The following is a 25354-nucleotide window of genomic DNA, read 5'->3' on the forward strand; positions in this document are numbered from 1 at the left end:
TGGCCCAGCTGATCAAGATCAAGATACCATTGTACTCTTAGATAACCTTCTTCACTGTCCACTATACCACCAATTTTGGTGATATCTGTAAACTTACTAACCACACTTCCTATATTCTCATCCAAATCATTTATATAAATGACAAACAACAGTGGACCCAAGGCCATTTCCTGTGGAACACCATTCTGCCGCTGATGGCACAGTGCCTCATTGGTGGCCATTTTGTTTTCCTCAATCTGTTTGAAATTTAACCTATTCAGTAAAATGATAGTGCCACACAACACAGTGGTGGGTATTCTCAATGGGAAGGTGGAACTTCAAGAAAGGGCGGTGATGGCTTAGTGGTATTATCATTGGACTGTTAATCCAAACTCACATAAATGTTCTGGCCACCTAGATTTGAAACCTGCCATGGCAGATGTTGGAATTTGAATTCAATTAAAAGAAGTCTAGAATTAAAAATCTAATGAGGACCATGAATCAACCTGTTATCGATGGTTGGGAAAACCAATATAGTTCTCTAACGTCCTTTATGGAAGGAAACTGCCATCCTTCCCAGGTCTGACCTACATGTGATTTGTCTATATGTGACTCCAGACCCACAGCATTGTGGTTGACTCTTACCTGGAGGAGTGAGCAGCATAGAATTTACCTCACAATTAGGGATGGGCATTAAATGCTGGCCTAGCTAGCAATACAGTCATCCTATGAATGAATTAAAATCATGTAAAGATAACTTTTACTGCTTCTGTCTCAGCACGTGCTAAGGTAGATCTGCAACGACAAAGTGAAGTAGATTTTTTTCCTTTTCTTTGGTTCCCTCACCATCTGCCAGAGATCCAGATCAGCAGCTATATTCCTCAGGATTCAGTCAGTGATGGTTTTACTAAGTCACCTTAGTGATGGTCTTTCAAGTTGCCTACCCAGGCTACATTCTGTGATCTTGTCATCCTAAGTGCATCTTCAAAGTAGTACTCGACATTAAGGCGTATTGATTTATCAGCTGATAGTTTTGGGGGGTGTGGGTGGTGGTACGGTACTTTGTAGTCAACAGGAGAGTTCCTTGCCCATGTTTGACCTGATACCATGAGACTTCATGGTTTCTTGATGACTCTTCAATCTTCAATACTGAAGTAGGTACAAACCTAGTTTATACAATCTGTTTTCATAATGTAGCCCAGTATTAGGCTAGTGAGTCTCCACAGCACCCTCACCAAGGCCAATTTCCCCTTCCTAAGGAGCAGTTCCAGAACTGAAAATGGTCACTCCAGATGGGGTGTAACCAGAGCTTTGTATCATCTGGCCATAACTTCCAGGACTATGTTTCCAGTCCTCAACATGAAGGAGGACATTCTGTCAGCCTTTCCAATTTATTGTACACTGTCCATTGACATTTAAAGGTTTCCATTACACTCTCCAAATACTACTTTCCAGTGTAAGAATGTAAAAATTTAAAGTAGGAGTACACCATTCAGCCCATCAAACCTGGTCCCCCTTTCAGTTAGATAATGGCTTGAATGTGATAGATTTAGCCTTGTCCCCATTTATCTGCCTGTTCTCCGGAACTATTGACTCACATGCAGGTCAAAAATCTGTCTAACTCAGCCTTAAATGTTGTCACATCCATGAGAGCATGAAGCATTCTTCAAAGTGTGAAACATGGTACTTCCCTTTTGTTAAAAGAGATGGCTTTGCTGCATGTTAAAATGGTTGCCACAGATCACATGACTTACAAGGTGGCCAAGGTTGGGTGAGCTTTTCACAGTGGATTTGAGGGAGACAGGTCCTCATCTGTCACTGTGTGGAGATACTGAAAAACCGTCGAAACAAGGAGAGCTCAGATTCCAATCTCTGAAACTGAGTCAGTTATAAAATAGACATCTCAGAACTTATTGTGCTGTCAACAAAGGTGCTAAAACTATCAATCAGAGAAGGTATGTCAATGGATTTGAGCATGGAGGTGGAAACTTCTCCATGACCATGAATAGTTTATTATGGGCCACCCCATTATCCTGTTGATGGCCAGTATCATGTACCAGAAATTCCTTTATATTTTCAGAGACTATTAATTACCCATTCTGATCTCCTGTTACCACCAGCCATGAAAGACTATCTAGCTTAATCACTTGACCTGCCTGAAAGTTAGAGCTTCAACCCCTGCTTGTGAACGAAATGGAATTCAGGTGAAAAGCAAATTCTTCTTCTGTTTACAAACATTGTGAGAAACTGTCGTCACATCTTGCTGCCTTCTCATTGTGATGATACTATGGCTTTAAGAAATTATTTGGTCCCAGTTTTTCTTAAGAGGTTTTAAGACAGGGTATCCAGCTGTCTATCCGGAAAGCCAATAAAGTAAACAGCTTGTGAGATCTTGGCTTATTTTTAAGTTGGAACAATAGAGGTAGCCTGACTGGGTGTGGTCAATTTCTTACAAAACCAGAATTGTTAGTTTCTTAGCTTTTCAGTAGCAATTGTTGTTGGGATCTCAGCAGGGTTGTCGCTGCAGTACATCTCTCCCTGCTACACCCTCTCTCAGGGTTTTCTTTTGGTTTTTGTTTCCTCCTGGGTTGCTGTAATTGCATGTGAGACAATGTGTTTCCTGTACTTGTCTATTGCCAAGGGCATGTTTATGGGATGTTACTATGTTGGAACAGTTCCTATAAAATAATCTATTATTCTGTTTGGTTTTCCAATAAAGTTAAATTATTCCAATTTTCTGTTTCTTTCTTTAGTTGCATTTTAACTACAGGGTTTGAATAAATTGTGTTTTGCCTAACATAGTTTGACCAACGGAATTGCATCTGTGACACAACACCTTACATTTAACTTTTAAAATACAAAAAAGTTAGGGTTAGGGTTAGGGTTGCCTAGACTATTTCCTTAATGTATTTTGAGGAGGTATGGTCTAGTGTATAACAAATTGGGGTCTCCTGTCAGGATCAAAATCTCTAATTGTAGGTTGGGTTTAGGATGATTGGATTCAAAGGCAGCAAATGATAAGTGTTAGTGTCTTTTATATAGGATATTGAATTTGGTTGATTTAAACAGGGTGAGTGTTGTGAAATAGTGTCTCCTTCAGTCATTGAGTTTTCTGGGGGTGGAAGAAATCACTTTGGGAGTTTTACGTAAAGTGAGCAGGGCAAGGCTTTCAGAATTGGCAAACATGCTGGAGTTGGGGTTGCCTGTATCTCGAGGAAAGGAAAGATAGTTGTGGCACTCGCGCTGCATTTACAATTGCCAGGAATGCAGAATGTTTGGAAATAGCTAAAATTCAATTGAAAGTGAAGCGGCTTGAACATGAAAAGGAAATGAAACAGTTTGAATTATGATTAAAAGCAGAAGAAAAAAGGAAAAAAATATCCCTAGCAGAAGAAAAGGAAAACGAGGGTTGGAATTAAGAACTCAAAAGTCGACTTAAAGTGGCAGAGATAGAGATGAAAAGTGGGAGTAGTGACGGGGAGTAATCCCACTGTAGCCAAAGGCCTGGTGGGGATCTGTTTAAATATGTCCAAGTTCGACCTAGAAGGATGTAGAACCCTTTTTCATTTCAGTTGAGAAAGTAGCTAAACAAATGAAATGGCTAGTGACCATGTGACCAGTAACCATCTGTGATTCCAAAATCCAATCAATACAGCAATGTTAACAGCAATTTTCTATCATGATTCCTTGTGAAACACCATTGCCCACTTTCTTACACTCTAACTACTGTAAGTCTGGGTCCTCTCTAACAGTGAGAGAGTCTTACCACAAATTACCACCAGCTTCTCCTCTAGCTCATTGTGACAGGAATATTTGGCCTGATCCTCTGGATCAAACTCTATCCATTTCCGAATCTGGTAGCTCCTGTGAGATTGGGTAAGATCCCAGTGGACAGGGTCTCATCAACCAACACTCCATTCCTTCACAGAGTCACCTCAATGGCATGTGGGTAAAACCCTTTGATAAGACAGGATAGCCAGTTAGAATCATAGATGGGTAAAGGACACGATGGGGGCAACTTAGGGAGACAGAAAGAGGAGTCAGTGTAGGAACATCGAGACAGAGTCCAGGAAACCTTGCTGTAGTGTCCAGGTGCCATTCCCCTCAGCAACTCTCTCATTCCCTGACTGTCCCACCTCCACCCTTAGTCTCCCCTCACTCCTCCATCACTCACCAACCCTTGCTCTGCCCTCACTCACCAACCTTCAATTCCCTCTGTCCATATTCCAGTATTATCTCAGCCACTCAACACATTCCTCCTCCAAGTAGTACTTCACTGATGCTTGGTTGCGTGGTGGTCCCATCTGTTTTTGAAGCCTTCCATACAAGGGGTCATCCACATCATGTGATCTCTATTGAAGGTTATAAAATCTTGTCTGTCCCATCCAAATTAAGTGAACTCACTCGTTGCATTATCCCTCAGGTCACAGCCAGTCACCATCTGCAAAGTGTGAATCCCTGTCCATCAGAAACACAAACTGCCAATCACAGCCATTGATCCCTTGTCAATCAGAAACATGGGCTGCCAATCAGATATGGTCTTCCCTGTCAATTAGGAATACATTAGGATTTCACGAGAGCACATGGACTGCAATGGATCAGGAAGGCAGCTCAGTACCACCTTCTCAAACGCAGAAAGGGACAGGCAATAAATAAAATAATTGCAGATGCTAGAGATCTGAAACAACAACTAAAATTGCTGGAGAAACTCAGCAGGTCTGGCAGCATCTGTAGAGGAAAAAAACAGAGTTAACATTTCAATTCTGGCTCACCCTTCAGTAATAAATGGGCCAGCCAAGGACACCCACCTCCTACAAGTAAATTTTTTTAAAAATCTGTCATTCAGAGCCAGTCATCCCTATCAATCAGAAACTCAATCTGTCATTTAGAGTCATCACTGTCAATCTGAATAGAAGCTACAACCAGAGACAGTCACAGTGGGAGACCCTGCCAACTACAACTATGCCAATTAGTCTCTAGCTTGCAGATACAGGTTCACTCCTGATTCTTTCCCATTCCTGCTCAGACTTCCTGAATGCACAGGGAGATTTCAAACTTGTCAGAAAGTGAGCACTCACTGCCTGTTTTGTTGATCTGTGACATAAATATTGGAAAATTGCATTTGATGATGTCCTCCAACTCCTGAGCGAGGAATAGTTTCCACTCCCAGAGCTGAAGCCCCTCTCTCTATCCACTGATCCCATGGGATCAACTCCTTCCGATTGCTGTCATACACAATACACTGGACTCCATCCACATAACCAAGCACACACCAGGAAACCAAGAATTGGATTCATAGCAGTGTGGAAATACCGGAGAAAATGAATATCTGAAAAAGTGAGAAACACTAGGACATGAATCTCTAAACACCAATCACAAAACTCCAACTGATCACTGAAGGAGACCTCTCTTTACACTCCACACCAGTCTTTTAAAGCCCAAGTTCCTGTGTGCCTCTCTTTCACCACTTTCTGAACCTGCCCTGCATCTTGAGTAATTTTTGCTTTTCTTTTAATTTCGCCTGTTCTTTTTTCACCTCCCTGGTCAAATCCCTTGAACATACCTTAGCTGATGGATAATTTTATTAAACCTCTCAGCACAACAAGTTCAGAAATGTCTGTTTTGTTACTGAGTCAGGCCAGAGACTGGGGTCTGTTCTCCTTTTAAATGTTTTTTTCTCAATATGTGCATACAATAATGGGCAAGAAGCTGTCTCCCCTAAGTCCCTCTGCATTCTGCTGTGAAAAGCTTTCACAACCACTGTAAGCTTGTGTTATGTGGCATCCATTTTAAAATTTAAAGCCTTCTTTTTAAAGAAAGAGAATCATTGTTTTTAACACCTTGTGATATCCTTCATGTTCCATGGATATGACAATATTCAAAACTGAATTAGATTTCTCACCAACTTGGGGGTCAAGGATTCTTTAGTAAAGGCAGATAAATGGAGATCATACCAAAACTACCCAAAGGCTGATGGAATATTGACTTTTATCTCAAGGTATGGAATACATAAGACCAAAAGTAGCGTCCAGTTACATAAAGTTCCAGTTAGACCTCAACTGAAGGGACCGTGTTCAGTTTTGGGGACTGCACCTTAGGAAGCGGAAATTGGCTTTGGTGAGGGTGCTGTGCAGATTCACCAGCCTGATACATTATGAGAACAGATTGTACAAGTTAGGCTTCTACTTAGTTCAGTATTGAAGACTGAAGAGTCATCAGGACACAATGAAGTGTCACGGCATCAGATCAAACATGAGCAATGAACCCTCCTGCTGATTAGCACATACAGTCCACCAGCCCTCGGTTGATCAATCAATATTACTCCATGTTGACACAACTGAACAGGGAAGTACTTCAACTTGTCCTCACTGATCTACCTGTAGCAAATTTATCTGTCCATGACATAATCAGGAGGAGTCACCATTACACGATCCACGTGGAGGCAAAGTCCCATCTTCCCATTGAGAATATCCACAACTGTGTTGTGCGGCATGACCGCTTTGCTGAATGGCTTAGATGTCAAACAGATGCAGGAAAACAAAGCTGAGCGACCGTGAGCCACAATGTATCATCAGCCGCAGAATTATATTCAACTATGTTCTGTAGCATCTGTAACCTCATGATTCATCACATCACACAACTTTACCATTACTTTCAATCTCGGAATCAACTGTGGTGTGATGAAACATACATAATTTGTATATATTAATATAGTTTTGGAGTGTGGATTTAAAAATAGAGGTGCATAGATATTGGTAATTTTTGTGAAGTGTTTCCTTTACAAAAATGCAAAGACTGAGAGTCTTACTGAAACGGTGATTAAATTGAGCATTATTGTACATCAGGTGGCTGTAGACCACTACCATGTCAAGACTAAGATGTTTATACTCAGAGACAGCAAGAACTGCCGATGCTAGTGTCAGAGGCAACACTGTGGAGCTGCAGGAACACAGCAGGTTAGGCAGCATCAGAGGAGCAGAAAAGTTGATGAAACATCATATCTAAGATGTTTATACTGTTGGGCTTATGACAGGCGAAGTAAACATGTAAGGCTGTTCCCTCTGCTTTTCTGTTCATTCAGCAGATACCAATGTTGAGTTTAGAAGCTGGTTTAGTCTTGCTCATGAAGTCTTCAGGGCAGATCAGGGAACAAGTCATCTCAGCAAAAGGGTTTTGTTTCTGAAATTTCTAAGCCAAGTGAGTTTGGTTAAAAATTTGTAGGTTGTTAGAATTGAGATAATTTAAGCTTTCAGATTTGTGAGAAGCTCATGGCTACAGTTTTGGAAAGGACTCAATAAATGGTCCCCACAGTCCACAGTATGGAAACTGACAGGATTTAGTTAAAGAAAACAGGAAGGGTTTGAGATAAGAGTGTAATTTTCTGTGGACCTGAGTCTCCGCAATAGATAGTGTTGGAAAACAGGTTGCAATTTTGTTTTGCTGTGTGTTGTGATATATTTCTAATTGTCTTCTATGTTTAGATGGATTGATTTTGTTTTAATTTTTATTGTGTAATAAAATCCTGTTCTATTGCTAAAGAAAATCCATTGGCCCCTTTTAAATATGTCTGAGTGATAATCACTGCATATACAAACTGCATATAAAACAGAACAAAAGAGCTATCATATCTGATTTTATTCTGAGATTTGACTTGTCCACTAGAAAAATCATTTAGGATCATAACACTGGCATGATGAAGAACGCAAAGAGGGCATGCCAGGAGCATCATCAGACAGACCTAAAAAATGAGGTGCCAAACTAGTAAAGCTACAACACGGGACTAATTCCATTTCAAACAGTGGAAGCAACTCACAATTGAGAGAATCAAACAATCCCAGAAACAAAGGATCTATCAAAGCTCTGCAATTCTCCATTATCCAATCGTGAATGTTGTTGGACAATTAAACAACTAACAGAAATATGAGGCTCCACAAATGTTTCCATGTTCAATGATAGGGATGCCTAGTACAATAATGCTGAATAATTTGCAACCATCTTCAGCCAGAAGAGTCAAGTGGCACCCAACTGTGGCCCCCAGCATCTAAGACGCCAATCTTCAATCAATTTGTTTTAGATTTGGGACATCAAGAAACAGCCGTAATTTGATCAATGGCATTTAGTTTGAGTTTCATCAGGACCACTTGGCTCCTCATCTTATCATGACCTTAATCCAAATATGCTCAAAAGAGCTGAATTCCGGAGATCGGATGAGACAGCAGCCCTTGAAGTCAAAGCAACATCTGGCATTAAGAAGTCAAAGCGAAACTGGAGTCAATGGGAATAGAGAAAATCTCACCAAATTTGGAGTCATACTTAGCACAAGGGAAGATGATTGTGGTTATTGGAAGTCAGTCATCTCAGTCCCAGGATATCATTGTAAAGGTTCCTCATCTTCCACGCCCAACCATCTGCAGCTGCTTCATTAATAACCTTCCTTCGATCATAAGGTTAGAAGTGGCGATGCATAATCATCAGCACACAATCTTCAATACCATTTGAAACTCCTCAGATACTCAAACAGGCAGTGTCCAAATGCAGCGAGACCTGGTCAGGATTGAGGCTTGGGTTGATATGCACCAAGTAACATTACCTGCAGATTGTGTGGTGCCAATGACCACCTCAAAACCTCATACAACAGAGCAGTTAACCATCTCATCTTGATATTCAATGGCATTACCATTCTCCACTATCAACAATCTGGACACTATCATCAACCAAAAACTGAACTAGATTAGTCACAGAAGCTTGTTATTCTTGTCAGTTTCTGTACATGAGTTGCACATAGCTGTTAAATTGTGTTGGTCCTTTAATTGTGGATGTGTCGCCTGATATCACCAAAATGTTCACATTGCATATGTGGCAAATTCTGCACTGTTACACTTTGTGAAACACCCCTCCAGTAAAGAACACAGCAATGCCCAAATAACACAATAAATATGACTGAATGGGATGGAATGACATCAAAGATGACACTGGTGGGTACTGCACATGTGCATTTTTCACACATGCACTAAGAAAGTTTTGGGGGTGTCCACAAACATTCTTTTTAATTATATATGTGCATGTTGTTGTTGTTGGCTGTTCTGAACGATGCTGCTTCTCCAGGGAATGTCGTTCACAAGTCATTTATTGTTTCCGCAGCACCCAATTTTATTCCATTTCCAACATGGTGGATATGTAGATTTCCAGGGCTAATGCTTTATCCGTGGCCTGCGCAAATGGTGTGTTCACATTTTCTTTAGCAAACTGCAGTGAAGGATAGGTTGCTCCAGTTGTACATGCCATGGCTGCCATGGTATATCTGCTTATTCGCTTCAACAGGGTACAATCAAGGTAATAAAAATCGAAAGAACTGCAGATAATAGAAATCAGAAACTAAAACAGAAATTAAATTACTGGAAAAGCTCAACAGGTCTGGCAGCATCTGTGGAGAGAGATCAGAGTTAATGTTTTGGGTCCAAGGGCCCTTCCTCAGAACTCAAGTTAATAATTGCTCTCTGCAGGTCCCAAGTTGGATCTGAGCTGAATCTTGCTGAGAATATTGAAGGTTTGTACCCTGACTGGCTCGACAGTCTTGTCAAAATGATACTTGGCTTTCTTCCATTTTATCATGAATTTTTTCCTTCATACCTGTTACTACTTCTGTCTTCAATAGGTTTATTTTTGCCACTAGAAGAGCAATTGTACAGGGTGACATCAGCCTAGCACTCTTCATGCTTTTCAGTGGATTTTTATCTCTTCGAGGATTGTCTTATAGTGGATTGCTTGATTTCTTTGATTTTCATTCCCACTTCTGCCTTTTCATTTGGCTAGGGATAGTGTTGAATTTCCTAATTTTTTAGTCTTTGTACTGGATAGTCTCCATACCTTTGGTAGCCTGTCTCTCTACTACAGGATCATCTTACATTCATTTGTGCTGGGTTCGCTCAATTTCTTAGTGAAAATTGCAGAAGCAATCATTTCACTTCCACCTCAGCTTTTCAATTTGACTGAGATTGATGTGTGTTCTGAATTTCCCAAACGTTCAGAAAGCAGCTGATTTCATCACTCATGACCTAAGTGCCAGTATTACCATTATTGTGATGAGCAATGTAGTATTGGCTAAAATGTGTTTTTGTTTTGTTTTTTTCAGGCATCCTACAATCTCAGCAGTCATCGTAAAATTCAGTTAGTCCATGTCCTACTGGACAACAACATTAGACTACAATGACAAGATAATCAGTTCTGGTGAGAGTGAATACATCAGCTCCCAGCTACATCCAGTCTGGGATGTCATGTGTCATCAGCAGCTCTTCCACTTGCTTAGGTTGGTTCTCATTACAAGCACCCCATGGGAGGCAAAAACAAAGAACAAAAATATTTGGAAATTAAATGCCGTAGTCACACTGGAGCACTGCTCTAAGGTATACAAGACAAATCAGACCAGTATGCATCATTCACGGGTTTTACTGGTTTACCTTTCTGGAACTGCACTGGCTGATGTGATCCTTGATTTAACTGGTCATGCAATGCCAATAAAACATACCTCTCACTTTCCTCAGACTCTACTCAGTTCCCAATGAATTGCATGGATGTGTTTCAGGATTTCTCCTCAACATCTGAGGGGCAATGACTCTGTTTCCTCTGCAAAGTATTCCTCTGTTATGCACTCATATCTGTAGTTTTAAAAACTACAGTAGTTTACATGTCATTTAAGTATTTGTACAGTTGGGTTGTTATGGTAACCAACTATGGCAAGAAGAAGCCATTTTAAGAATGATACAAGCCACATTTTAAAATTAGTTTCTGCAAGTTTGAATCCAGCCATTTGATTCGTGAGCCTCAACAGTGAGACAGTTGAAGAATAATCAATTAATCAATAGGTATTACAAAAGACTGTACATCTAACCTGTAACAGAAAGTCTGCAGTAATAATACATTTTAAATTGATAGTGAGAGCTTTTACTCTGAAAAATGGTGATTCCCAAGCAAAAAGATAAGTAATGTTCAGTCAAAACCTTTGTAACTGGCCTTATATAACCTCATTAAATTGAGCTAATAATAAAACTTTATTAAAATATTCTACAACAGTGAGATATGGAAACGTTCTGATGTATAATTATAGGGAAAGTGTTCACAAACACGAGACACTGTTCTTTGTCATTAACTAGTCAAATGAATAGTTAAGTTAATCAATTAGTGTTCAACAGCTGGCTAATTGGAGATAATTTTGTTAACCTATTTCATGCTTCACTTCAGCCTTTATTAGCTAAAGTGATTAACGTCTGTTTAGTTGTCAAGCTCTGTCTCTTCTCTCTGTCACTTAATGTGTCTTCTATCATTTTAACTCTCTTCACCTTTTAATTGTTCAATAAATCTTTTGAATTTATCAACTATAGTTCAGGCTCTCTCCTTTATGATTAAGTCTTGTATGAATCCAAATAATTTATAATCATAAATTCATTAAAAGTTAAAACATCACGTCAGATAATTTGTACCTCTTAACACATTCTAACAGTAACATGATAAAGGGTTAAAGCCCCAGTATTCAGTCTGTCAACTAGCCCAATACCCATCGACTGAGGACTAATGCCCCAGTACCTAGCCTTGTGTTGCCACTCTCCCCGCAACACCACACCCCATTACTCACCTGCAGAGAACTCTCCACACAGAAGCCACGGCACTAACAGTCCAATCATTGTTACTTCAACTGAGAATCTAGGAGGAGAAGCTGGTGAGAAATAATTTTCCAGTGAACTATCTCAGTCTGTGCGCTGTGTCCTGGACCGATATTAAACCCTGTTCCAGTTCACTCAGACATCTTCATGCTGATTGGTCCCAAGAAAAGCACTGACCCAACCAGAATAAAAGGACTCAGTGAGTCAAACAGACTCTGGCAGAATATATCTTAAAACAGATTGAAAGCCAAACATCCCCCACTATTGAGAACTACTCTGCAAAGCAGCGTAGGTACACTTATGTGAAGTCTTCAAAAGAAACGGATACCCGAAAAGCACAATCTGCCATTACCTCCGAGACAGACCACAACAGGAAGACAAAACATGACCAGAATCACTTATCACCCTACCACACATCAAGACTACTCAGACTCCTAAGTATCAGAGTAACCCACAAACCGACAACCACCCTACCACAGCTACTGGCGAACGTAAAGGATCCCATACCCAAAGCTAGCAAAACTGGGGTAATGTACAAAATACCATGCAAGGACCGTGGGAAACACTACGTAGGCCAAACCGGAAGAAAATTTACAGATACATGATCACCAACTAGCCACCAAGAGACACGACCAATTCTCAGTTGTCTCACTACACGCGGACAACGAGGGAAACAAATTCGACTGGGACAACACATTGATAATCGCACAAGCCAAACAGAGACACGCCAGGGAATTCCTGTAGGCCTGGTATTCCAATCGGAACTCCATCAACAAACACATTGAATTAGACACTGTGTACAAACCACTAAGAAACAAAACCGGAAATAATACCAACCACCCCAGCAAACCAAGGCATATAAATAACAAGCAGGACAGAACACCGACGCTTCACCAGAGGCGCCATGATGATGTTACCTAGCAGGGTGACAAAACGTTTGCAACCAAACCCATCAATTCGGCGAACATGTCTACAACCTGAGAACTACTCTGTCACATAAATACTTCCACTTTCATATCCAGTTGCTGGCAGAAAGAGCTGAGATGCAACTTGCTTCTTTCTTCAGAAACTTTCCAAACAGGAGGGAATCCTACAGCCCATAATCTGCTATGTCATTTAAGAAGAAAATTGCTGATCTTAACTCTATTTTCATACCTTTCTGAATCCAAAATAATAGATCAATATTAGATTCCAAAAGTCTAATTATTCAACATTCACAGACATTTAAACATAACACACATTTGGTGTAGAAATGTGGTTCCAGACATGACCCCCAAGCCACCAAGCAGTACCGCTCAAATTTTAAGTATTTTTTTCCTTGCTTTTGATTCACATGCTTCAGGTTTTTGTTTCTCTATGTTTACACTGTCAAATCTTATTAACATTACAAACACTTCAATCAGATCCCCAGCTTTCTATCTGTGAAGGAGCTCAGCACATAGGAGCAAAAGACAAGGATGAAGAATCGTCAACCAATTTCAGCCACAAGTGCTAACTGCATGATTTACCTCAGGAGGTACCCACAGAATGAATTTTTAAAGCAATCGAATTCACTCCACAGGATATTGAGAAATAGCTGAAGTCAGAGGATACAACAGTAAAACCTGCCAGCCGTGACAATTTTCAGGCAGCTGAAGATTTGTGCTCCAGAATCGGTCATGTTCCTCGTCAAGCAGCAATAACACTGGTACCTACACAGGAATGTGGAAAACTGCCTAAACATTTCCCGTGCTCAAAAGGCAGCATTATTCATAAACAGCCAGTTACCACAAAATGGTCTGAATTAGCAGAAAGTGATAGACGATGTCATTGACAGTGCTATCAAATGACATTTACAAGTGAATTATATATTCACTGCAGCTCAGCACTTCTGGCTGAGAATGGATACAAGTCTTCTTTAGTTTTGATGTGTTGGATTTCCCTTTCATTTAGCAAGAGGATATTCGTAGAACCACCTCCTTTTAATTGTTCGACTATCCATCACCATTCACAATAGTATATGGAAGGATTGTGTGCATGCATTTGCTCTCTCTGCTGCTACCCTCAAACTTTGATAGTAGTATTTATATTATCACAGCTGGTCCAAGGGTTCAGGGTCCAGGTTCAAGTCCCTGTTCGGGCGATGAGTTTTTTAGGGCGGCACAGTGGCTCAGTGGTTAGCACTGCTGCCTCACAGCGCCAGCGTTCAATTCCAGCCTCGGGTGACTGTCTGTGTGGAGTTTGCACATTCTCCCCGTGTCTGCGTGGGTTTCCTCCGGGTGCTCTTGTTTCCTCCCACAGTCCAAAGATGTGCAGGCTAGGTGGATTGGCCATGCTAAATTGCCCATAGTGTTCAGGGATGTGTGGATTAGGTGGGTTACAGGGGAATGGGTCTGGGTGGGATGCTCTGAGGTTCGGTGTGGACTTGTTGGGCCGAAGGGCCTGTTTCCACACTGTGGGGATTCTATGATCCAAGTAACCAGAGACTCATTTCTCAAAGAAAATACTGGAAAAGTCAAGGGCAGGAGCCACTGCTTGGGAAGGAGGAGCTGGACAGGATCATGAAGATTACTTGTCATTAGGCCCTAATGCATTCCAATTCTGAATTTGCAATGAGGAGCTGGAATGGCACAAGGACATTGTGCTCCAGTTAGGGCTTTCTTGTGTGAAAACAAAGGCAAATTTCTTATTTTAAGTTAACTAGTCATCACCCACATGGCAACTTGTCAAATGTGTTTCTTAAAGTCTATATGCTCAACATCTACCATATTTTCCTGTCATTGTGACTGTTTCTTGCCCTAAGAATACTGGCAGCTTTGGCAAGCTGTATCTACCCTTTCGAAATCTTTGCTAGGTAATTAGTTTTTGTTATTACTTCTTGATAATTTCATAGTTAAGAGACTCAAAATATTTCCTGCAAGAGGACAATGTGTCTTGAACAAAGGATTGAGGACAGAATCAGAAAGTGGAAAAAGAAATTCATTGTTTCTCATGTTTCAGGTAAGTCAAAATTACTGTAATAGAACTCAAATTGAAAAGGACAAGCCAAATATCCATCTCCCACAAACAATATTTTGACACAGGCTTCATCTGTTTGAATCTTGAGAAATACCTATGTTGGTATTTCTTGCTAATAAATAAGAACTAATGTAAATTCTGTGACTGACTGTAAACCTCTTTAATTACATCTGACTTCACCTTCTTTGATTTTTTTGCAATGACTTGACAGACATTAGAAATCAGATTTTTAATCGCTTGCAAAATGAAAATGTATTGTACATTTTACTCCTGCATGTGATCAGCCCAGGGTAAAATCGACCAAGAGGTGAGGTGATGGGAATCTGGGTTTGGGCCTCCATTGGGCCAAAGGTTCTATTGATCTGGAAATTTTGATAGATACTGAATAGTCAGAAAGTGAAACTTTTAGCAGGATTTGGGGCAAGTAATGCAGCCGCTATGTAAGAATGGAAAAATAAACAGCTCAGCACAATCTCCAAGCCCAGAGAGAGGGACAGAAAATAGCGAGCTTTCAACCCAGGACAGGAGAGCCACAGACCATGATTTACCTACTTTAATGAAGCTTTGCACCAGAAAGTTTATAAATTAATAGGAGTGTGAACAATTGAAGTCAGAGAGTCTGAGACTGTGGCACGGCCTGGGCAGGGAGATGCGTTCATGATATCTATTGCCATATGAAAGTATGTAACACAAAGTAATGATTGGCTTCAGTAACTCTCCAGGGACATAGCTGTGCAACAAGGGCATAAAAAAGGCTTCATTCAGTACTTAAGGTGCTTGATATCCAAACCTAGGTCTGGGCCGATCTCATTGACAAATAGCCAGCAAAGGGATCACGTGTCTGCGCCGAATTGAAATGACACAGTGATGCCTATGGCATGACCATTGGGTGTTATCAGCTGGAGACGAAGTTTCTGTGCAGGAACAATAGTATGACTGTCAAATGTTTTAAAATTCATTCACGGGACATTGGCATTACTGCCTATGCCAGCATTTATTTCCCATCCCTAATTGCCCAGTGAGCAGTTAAGAGTCAACTACATATGCAGTGGCATATTAGAGCAGACCAGAGCAGATTTCTGTCCTTGAAGAACATTAGTGAACTAGATGTTCTTGCACAATAATCAACAGTGGTTACATTTTGACCATTAAACTGGGTTTTATTTCCAGATTCTACTGTATTCAAATTTCACCATCCGCCACGGTGGGATTCAAACCAATGGGCACATTAACATTAATCTGGTGTTCTGGATTATTTATGCAATGACAATAGCACAACACATATATCTACCCAAGCGCCTCCACTCCTGCACCTTCTTCAGAACTGTAACCCTTATATTATCTTTCAGTGAGCTTCTGACCAAAGTTCATCACTTAACATTTCTACGCATTGAGTTCACTTACCATCATCCACCCACTCCAACAACTTCTAATTGAGTTAGCATGACTGAAAAGATTAATTGCGACAATGGAAATCTGAACTACCAGCAAGGACACAAGGGGCCACTGGAGATGAGGAAAAAATATACTTGATCACAGAGCACAGAAATCCCATCATCTCTCATAACCATCAGCAGCGAAACTCAAAAAATCCATTTCCAAAACATCAATAAAATCCAACAGATCGACCCCTTAAATGCAATCAAAACCCACAGAGGCATTGGACGATGAGGAGCCTATTTAGCCCCTCAGTTCTGTTCCATTACACAAAGAGATCATGCATAGTTTGTAACCTAAATATATTTACGTAACTGCTACCTGTCCCTTAATTTGTGATTTATAGATTTCTGTTCACCAAAGTTATTAACAATTGATTTTGTCTTAATGTCATTTTGAATTAGAGAGTTCCAACCATTTCCTATCCTTTCTATGTGGAAGTGTTTCCTCGTTTCATTTGATTGATTTGGCTCTAATTACACTAGCTCCCTAACTCCCTAGTCCAAGAATTCCCAACCAGTGGACACAGTTCCCCTCTAGCTGCAATTTCCATTGCCGCAATTAATCTTTTCAGTCATGCTAACTCAATTAGAAGTTGTTGCCACATCCTCTAGCTGCCACATCCATTTCTCCTAATACATTGAAAACTTCCATCAAATCAACCTTTAATCTTCTATATTTCAGTGAACACACTGCTAGTTGAATCTCTTCTTATAATTTAACCCTCGAAGTCCAGGTTTAATTCTTGTCTGTTGACACTGCACTCCCTCCAAGATCATAAGTCTCCTCGTGGTCTGATCTCCTGCTCTGAGTTCTCTATTAGCCAGACCCCACCCATCACACAGCATTGCGCAAGCATGCAGAAATTCAGAATTCTGGGAGAGCAGAACTGAACTCCAGGATCCAACTTCAGCAAGGAATCTTGGAATATTGACTCCTTGAAAGCAGTTGACCAGCTGGCAGGAGACCTCATCCAGGATGTTATGTACAGGTGTTTCCATAGACCAAATCCCATCTTTCAAAGATATTTCAAGGCTCAGACCTGTACACCCATTCCCAGAAGGCCAATATGAAAGCTTGGTGTTGAACTGTGAAGTGAGGGCTTCACCTGATGAAGGGGCTATGCTCTGAAAGCTTGGGTTTTCAAATAAACCTGTTGGACTATAAACTGGTGAACTCTATGGAAGTTCAGTGTAGGACTGTTTGAGTTGGTCTCAACTGATCACACAGAGAGAGGCACTGAATTCAGACTCTACACTAGAGATTGTATATTTAACATCAGCTCCAATATCCCAATTAGGATGACTTGCTCCCAGCATTGATCAACAATTCGTACTTCAGGTATTGGCAGAACTGGCTGAGGATGTTACTTCATCAGAAGCTGCAGATAGAAGGAAAGGCATTGAAAACTATTCAATATCAGAGAGACAGAGACAGAGCAATCGACAAAGTTAGAGGAGGGAGAGCAAGAAATGGAGAGATAAAGAAGTGGGAAGAGAGGCATACCAAGAGACAGATCTTAGAGAAAGAAAAGATTATAATAACTTGCAGAATGACAGATGGATAGATATAAACAGACAGGCAGAGACGGGGACAGACAGCAAAACAAACAAAAGAGAAAGAGAAATTCACAAAGATGAAGTGTAACACAGGTGCACAAACAGAGAGACAGAAGAAATAAACAAGCTATTGAGAGTATACAACATAGAAAGTAGAGTTAGTCACACGTTAACAGAGATCCAGAGATATGTGAATTATCAGCTTACCATTCTTCACTTGCTTTATAAAACAAAGAATGTTCTGTGAGTGACAAAAAACTAAATCATAGCAGAGAGGTTGGAACCATGAGAAAAAGGGAGAGATGGCATGAACCCTCTTGAGACTCTCAGTCCTGACACCAATCTGAACCCTTCATTTCTCAAACAAACCCGAGACTGTCTCTCCCATACTGGCATCAACCCTTCTTCTCATACTCATTCTCTACTGACCTGAGCTGCTCTTGCCCACCTCTGAACTGAACCCGCCTGCGATCGTATTTGTCTGACTTCACACTCACAATATGAGTCTCTGAACCCTGAGACCCTCCACCCTACCCTGAGGAACAGGACACCATCTCAGACCAATTCTCCACAACCTGAAGCCATCTCCCCACAACTTGAGTCACTGCTAACCCGAAGACTATTCTCCACCCAGAGCACCTACATGCACCCTGAGCCCTTAACTCCACTGTGGAAAACCCTTCATCAGGATCTCCAACACCTTAAACACCAATGAGGAGCTGCTATTTTCTAACAAACTCCTACCTTTCTTCTTGTATGTGACAATAGCCATAACAATGAGAGGAGTGATCCCGCGATTACCAAGTGCAACCCTGACATAACAGGAACCCGGGAATGAGACTTTCGGACTGTCATAGAGACAGAAGAAATTAAAGAGAGAGAAATAATCAAATGTAGTGATAGAATCAACAAAGAATGAGGGACACAGAATAATTACTACACAGGATTATATGGCACAGAAAGAGGATATTTGCCCAATCAGTGGTGTTTGTACTTTACTTGTAGCTCCTCCCATCCTTCATTCTTTTTTAATTAATTTTTTTGAGACATAGGCATCACTGGCTGCATTTATTGCCCATCCCTAGCTGCCCTTGAGAAGGTGGTGGTGAGCTGCCTTCTTGAACCGCTGCAGTTGATCTGCTATGGATTGACATACAATGCCATCAGGGAGGGAATTCCAGGATTTTGACCCAGCAACAGTGAAGGAACGGCAATATATTTCCAAGTCAGGATGGTGGGTGACTTGGACGGAAACTTGGAGGTGGTGGTGTTCCCATTTATCTGCTTCCCTTGTTCTTCTAGATGGAAGTGGTTATGGGTTTGCAAGGTACTGTCTGAGGATCTTGAGAATTTCTGCAGTGCATCTTATAAATAGTACACACTGTTGTTACTGAGCGTTCAGTGGTGAAGGGAATGGATGCTTATGGATATTAGTGTCCATCAAATAGACTGCTTTGTCCTGGATGGTGTCAAGCTTCTTGAGTGTTGTTGGGGCTGCACTCATCCAGGAAAGTGGTAAGTATTCCGTCACACTCCTGACTTGCGCCTTGTAGATGGTGGACAGGCTTTGGGGAGTCAGGAGGTGAGTTGCTCACCACAGTATTCCCAACTTCTGACCTGCTCTTGTAATCAATGTGTTTATATGGTGAGTCCAGTTGAGTTTCTTGTCAATGATAATTCCCAGGATGTTGATAGTGGGGGATTCAGTGATGGTAACACCATTGAATGTCAAGGGATTGTGGTCAGATTGTCTCTTATTTCAGATGTCATAGCCTGGAATTTGTGTGGCGTGAATTTTACTTGCCACTTGTCAGTCCAAGGCTAGATATTGTGCAGAACTTGCTGAAGATAAACGTGGACTGCTTCAGAATTTGAGGAGTCACGAATGGTGCTGAACATTGTGCAATCATCAGCAAACATCCCCACTTCTGACCTTATGATGGAGGGAAGGTCATTGACAAAGCAGCTGAAGATAGTTGGGCTGAGGACAGTACTCTGAGAAACTCCTTCAGAGATGTCCTGGAGCTGAGATGAGTGACCTCCTACAACCATGACTATCTTCTGATGTGTCAGCTGTGACTCCAAAAACTGGAGAGTTTTCCCCCAATACTTAATGATTCCAGTTTTGCTAGGACTCCTTAATGACTTTCAGTCAAACGCAGCTTTGATGACAAGGGCTGTCACTCTTACCTCACCTTTGGAATTCAGCTCTTTTGTCCATGTTTGAACCAAGTAATGAGATCAGGAGCTGAGTGGCCTTGGTGGAACCCAAACTGGGCATCACTGAGCAGGTTATTGCTGAGCCGATTCTGTTTGATAGCACTGTTGATGATGCCTTCCATCGTTTTACTGATGATCAAGAATGGACTGATGGGGTGGTAATTGGCCATCAAGGGTGGATTTGTCCTACTTTTTATTTACAGGACATATTGGGCAATTTTCCACATTGTTGGGTTACCAGTGTTGTAACAGCTTGGCTAGGGGAGCGGCAAGTTCTGGAGCACAAGTCTTCAGTACTATTGCGGAATGTTGTCAGGACCCGTAGCCTTTGCAGTATCCAGTGTCTCCACGTGGAGTGAATCAAATTTGCTGCAGACTGGTATCTGTAATGCTGCGGAGCACTGGAGGAGGTCGAGATGGATCATCCACTTGGCACTTCTGGCTGAAGATTGCTGCAAAAGCTTCAGCCTTATCTTTTGCACTGATATGTTGGGCACTTCCATCATTGAGAATGGGGGTAATTGTGAAGCCTCCTCCTCCAATGAATTGTTTAATTGTCCACCACCATTCACGACTGGAATGTGGCAGGACTGCAAAACTTAGATATGATCTGTTGATTGTGGGATTGCTTAGCTCTGTTTATCACTGGCTGCTAATGCCATTTGGCATGCAAGTAGTCCTGTTCAGTGGCTTCACCAGGTTGATACCTCATCTTCAGGTATGCCTAGTGCAGTTCTTGGCATGCCCTTCTGAACTTTCCATTGAACCAGGGTTGATCCTTTGGTTGGATGGTAATGGTTGAGTGGGGGATATTCCAGGCCGTGAGGTTACAGATTGTGCTGGAGTACACTTCTGCTGCTGTTGATGGCCCACAGCCCCTCATGGATGTCTAGTCTTGAGTTGCTAGATCTGTTCCAAGTCTGTCCCATTTAGCACGATTATAGTGCCACACAGCATGATGGCGGGTATTCTCACTGCGAAGGCGAGACTTTGTCTCCACAAAGACTGTGCGGTGATAACTCTTATGGATACTGTCATGGACAGATACATCTGCGGCTGGCAGATTGGTAAGGATGAGGTCAAGTGTGTTTTTCCCTCTTGTTGGTTCCCTCACCACCTGCTGCAGACCCAGTCTAGCAGCTATGTCCTTTAGGACCCAACCAGCTCGATCAGTAGTACTGCTGCCGAGCCACTCTTGGTCGTGGATATTGAAATCCCTCACCCAGAGTACATTTTGTGCCCTTGCCGTCCTCGGTGCTTCTCTAAGTGTTGTTCAACATGGAGGAGTACTGATCCATCAGCTGAGGGAGGACGGTACATGGTAATTAGCAGGAGGTTCCTTGCCCATGTTTAACCTGAAGCCATGAGACTTCATGGGGTCTGAAGTCAATGTTGAGGACTCCCTAAGCAACTCCCTCCCGACTGTATACCACTGTGTTGCCACCTCTGCTGGGTCTGTCCTGCCGGTGGGACAGGACATATCCAGGGATGGTGATGGTGGTGTCTGGGACATTGTCTGTAAGGTATGATTCTGTGAGTATGACTATGTCAGGCTGTTGCTTGACTAGTCTGTGAGACAGCTCTCCCAGTTTTGGCACTAACCCACAGATGTAAGTGAGGAGGATTTTATCAGGGCTGTTTCTGCCATTGTTTTTTTCTGGTGCCTAGGCCAATGCTAGGTGATCCATCTGGTTTTATCTTTCAGATCTTGTAGTACAACTGAATGGCTTGCTAGGCCATTTCAGAGGGCATGTGACTCCAGACCCACATTGCTGTGGGTCTGGAGTCACATGTAGGTCAGGCCAGGTGAGGATGGCGTATTTCCTTCCCTGAAGGATATAAACTAAACTTCTCATTGTCACTGTCTAGTTCCTCCTTGCTTCCTTAAATGCACATCTACCACTTCCTCTAGCTACAAGTTCCTCATTTTTGCTACCCTTTACCCAAAGAAATTTCTTTTAAATTTAATTTGGATTCTGTGGTGATTATTTTAGAATGAAGGCCTTTGCTATGTTCTACCCGACAAGAGGACTTAACATCTCCCTCTATGCACGCTATCAAACATTTCATAATTCTAAAGATCTGTATTGGTTCACCCCTCGAGTTCCATTATTCAACAGAGAAGAGGCCCCGATGAAAACTCTGATGAAGGGTCACTGCCCTGAAGTATTGACTTTATTTTCTGTCCACAGATGCTGTTGGACCTGCTGAGTTTCTCCAGAAATTTCTGCTTTAGCTGGAGAATATACCCAGATTGTCAATCCTCTCCTGACACGTACATCCAAACATTTCTGATATCATTAATATCAAAGACACTTCCCACCCCAGTTCTACTTTTTTCCACCCTCTTCCTTCAGGCAAAAGATATAAAAGTTTGAACACACAAACAAATTCAAGAACAGTTTCCTCCCTGTTGTTAACAGACTTTTGAACGGACCTCTCAATCGTTAATTCTGATCTCTCTCTCTCTGCGGCTGTAACATTATTCTGTATTCTGTCTTACTATCTGATGCACTTTGTATGGTAGATCTGCCTGTATAGCATGCAAAACAACACTTTTCATTGTATCTTCGTACATGTGACAACAATAAATCAATCAATCTTCTCTGCATCCTCTTCGTGCCTCAATAGACTTTAAACCACATGGTGACCAGAACTACGTGCAATATTCTCCATGTGGTCTCATCAAATTTCAGGATAGATTTAACAGAAGCTACTAAATCTTCAATTCTATCTTTAAAAGTAAAGTCAACTGGTTAGTTTTCTTTATTTGCGGCCTTGCTAACCTGTGCCACAAAGTTTAGTATTTGATGTATTTGTACTCTGATATCCCTTTGTCCCTCTTCTTCATTTGCCAAATATTAGCTCATTTTAAAGTGTATTATTGTCTTCTGGTAGCTTGTTGAAGACCTCCTGCAGACCTGCCTACCGCCTCCAATTTTGTGTCATCTGCAAATTTAGGAATTCTGATTTGATCACCAGAGTCACTGACTGATTAGTTCAATCGATTTGAGATTCAATCAGACTGTCAGGCACCTATGTCTCCATCCTTTGGGATTTTGGATCTGCTGTCCCTGATCCTGAATGATTGTCTTAAGCTAATATCTGCCATTTCTGAGTCTATCCAAAACCATCTCTCTCTTCCCCAGGACCATCTCGATTCATGTCACATGATATTGAAACAGTCTGGTGCTGTTGTCTATAAAAAAATAGAAATTTAATTCCAAAATTGTATTTTAAAAAAGCAATAGTCAGCATTATGGGAAATAGAAGAGAGCTGGTAAAAATATGGTGGGCCAAAGAGTCTGCTTCTACAACGTAACAATTCTGTGATTCCAAAGTCCAAATTGAGATTGTCAGTGTTAATTACAGCAGTGTTTCCACCACTTTGCACATTCTGACATGCTCACCAATCCTCAGTCATGCTCATTTCCAGTAGTGAGATGCTACAAGATGGTTGGTCCTTCCAAAAAAGAGCTTTGAGATTTTTGTGTCACTGATCCCTGGTCCTTCGCCAGCAAAGAAATAAAAGATTTTGGACAGTTTGAATGAGTCCAGTAATGTCTTCTGGTCAACAAAGAGTCTGGATTTCAATACAATACAGTACAATTTCATAGAGGATTCTGTTGTGTTGGTTTCAACAAAGAAGAAGGGTTTCAGAATGCACTGCAGAAGGAACCACACCTCATAGAACAGGCAAAGCTTCAACCCCAGAGAAACAGAAAATTGCTTCAAGGTCGCAGACAAAATAATAAAGTCACTGAATTAGCAAGTTGACACAATGAGAGCACAAGTGTGTATGTCATAATTTAAATTAAAAACAGTGACTTAATAGGAACAAAATTCTCCTGTAAATCACCACCAACTTCTCCTCCAGCCTGCTGTGCTCCACCCAATTGGAAAAGTCAGCTTGATCCTTCGGGTCAAACAACATCCACTTCTGGATCTGGTAGGACCTGTTGTGATTGGGTAAGATCCCAGTGGACAGGATCTCATTGATCAACGCTCCCTCCCTCCCCAGAGTCAGCTCGATGGATTGAGGGTAAAACCCTGAGATGAGACAGGACAGACGGTTAGATAAAGGACAGCAGCAGCTGAGGGAAAAAGAATGAGGTCAATACAATGATTTCAAGATAGAGTCCCTTGCACCACTTTCTCATCGACTCTCCCCCCCATCAATTGTCTCTAACTCTCATTTTCCCTTTGCTTTTACCAACTCTCATTGCCCTACTCAATCACCAGCTCTCACTCCACAACTCTTACTGTCTCCTCACAATCTGTCTCTCACTCCACACATCACTCTCCAACTCTCAGTGCGTACTTCAGGTATTTCCTCAGCCACACAATATGCTCCTCCTCCAGGAATTGATTCCACCGCTGGTTATCGAACGCATCTGGCTAACACCTGTTCGTGGTGCCAGCTGTCCAAGGAACCAGTGTCACCCGCGCCATGTGATCCGTATCTAAACTGAGGACATGTCAGCCTTCCCATGTTTATTGACTGAACCCAATCGCAGACCCATTATCTCTCAGGTCACAGCCATTCTCTATCTGATACGTGTGGATCTCTGTCAATCCGAAACTGATCAGATTGACGTCAACTCTGTCATCATAAAATCCCTACAATGCAGAAAGAGGCCATTTAGCCCTTCGAGTCTGCATTGACCCTCTGAAGAGCAAATCACCGTATCCTCGTAACCCTGCATTTAGCATTGCCAATCCACCCAACCTGCATGTCTTTGGACTGTGGGAGAACAACCATACAGACAGGGAGGAACGTGCAAACTCCGCAGAGGCAGTGACACTAGACTGGAATCAAACAAGGGTTGGTGGCACTCAGTACTAACCACTGAGCTATCATGCCAAACTTAAAAGTTGGCAATCAGAAATATAAGCTTCCAATCAGGAACAGTCATCCCTGTCAATCAGAGCCATCAGAGTCAGTTGCAATGGGAATCCCCACCAAATGTTCCAAAAACTGCAGCCAAATCAGCCTATGGAAATCCAGACTCCCTGAATACACAGGAAGATGTCAACTTACCATAGAATCCCTAGAGTGTGGAAATTGCCATTCAGTCCAACAAGTCCACACCAACACTCTCCAAAGAGCACACAGACAGTTGCCTGAGGCTGGAATTGAACTTGGGTCCCTTGTGCTGTGAGATAGTAGTGCTAACCACTGAGCCACTGTGCCACCCCTTTTTCTTGGAGGTTGTCTTGCCAAGGTCCTCTTTCTGGTAGTTGTGACTGCGCCAATGCAAATCTTCACCCTGACCGCCAATCAGTATCTTCACAGCCCTCTGCTGGACGCTTGTCTTCACTTAAACTCAGAGGGTGTCTAACTGAGGTCCACCTTCTGACAGTGCCAAATTTCTGGTTGAACCGTGACATGAATATTGGAAAATATTGGAAAACTGTGCTTCATCTCCTGAGCAAGGAAAATTTTCTGTTACAAAAACTCAGGGCCCCCGCTGTCCATCATCCAGTGTTCCCAGGGAATCAACT

General features: G+C 41.7%; 1 protein-coding gene and 1 pseudogene across 1 annotated transcript; one reads left to right on the forward strand and one right to left on the reverse strand.

Moving 5' to 3' along the window:
• Positions 1–3698: 3698 nt before the first annotated feature.
• LOC125486941 lies at positions 3699–11657 on the reverse strand (annotated as a pseudogene).
• A 9150-nt stretch (positions 11658–20807) lies between these two features.
• On the forward strand, positions 20808–23626 carry LOC109919519 (SRA stem-loop-interacting RNA-binding protein, mitochondrial-like). Its single transcript, XM_020519543.1, is given in 2 exon segments — positions 20808–20814; positions 23334–23626. Coding segments are annotated over 2 exon segments (300 nt in total).
• The last annotated feature ends 1728 nt before the right edge of the window (positions 23627–25354 follow it).

The sequence above is a fragment of the Rhincodon typus genome, chromosome 35 (genome assembly GCF_021869965.1).
Source record: "Rhincodon typus isolate 14 chromosome 35, sRhiTyp1.1, whole genome shotgun sequence".
Classification (NCBI taxonomy): domain Eukaryota; kingdom Metazoa; phylum Chordata; class Chondrichthyes; order Orectolobiformes; family Rhincodontidae; genus Rhincodon; species Rhincodon typus.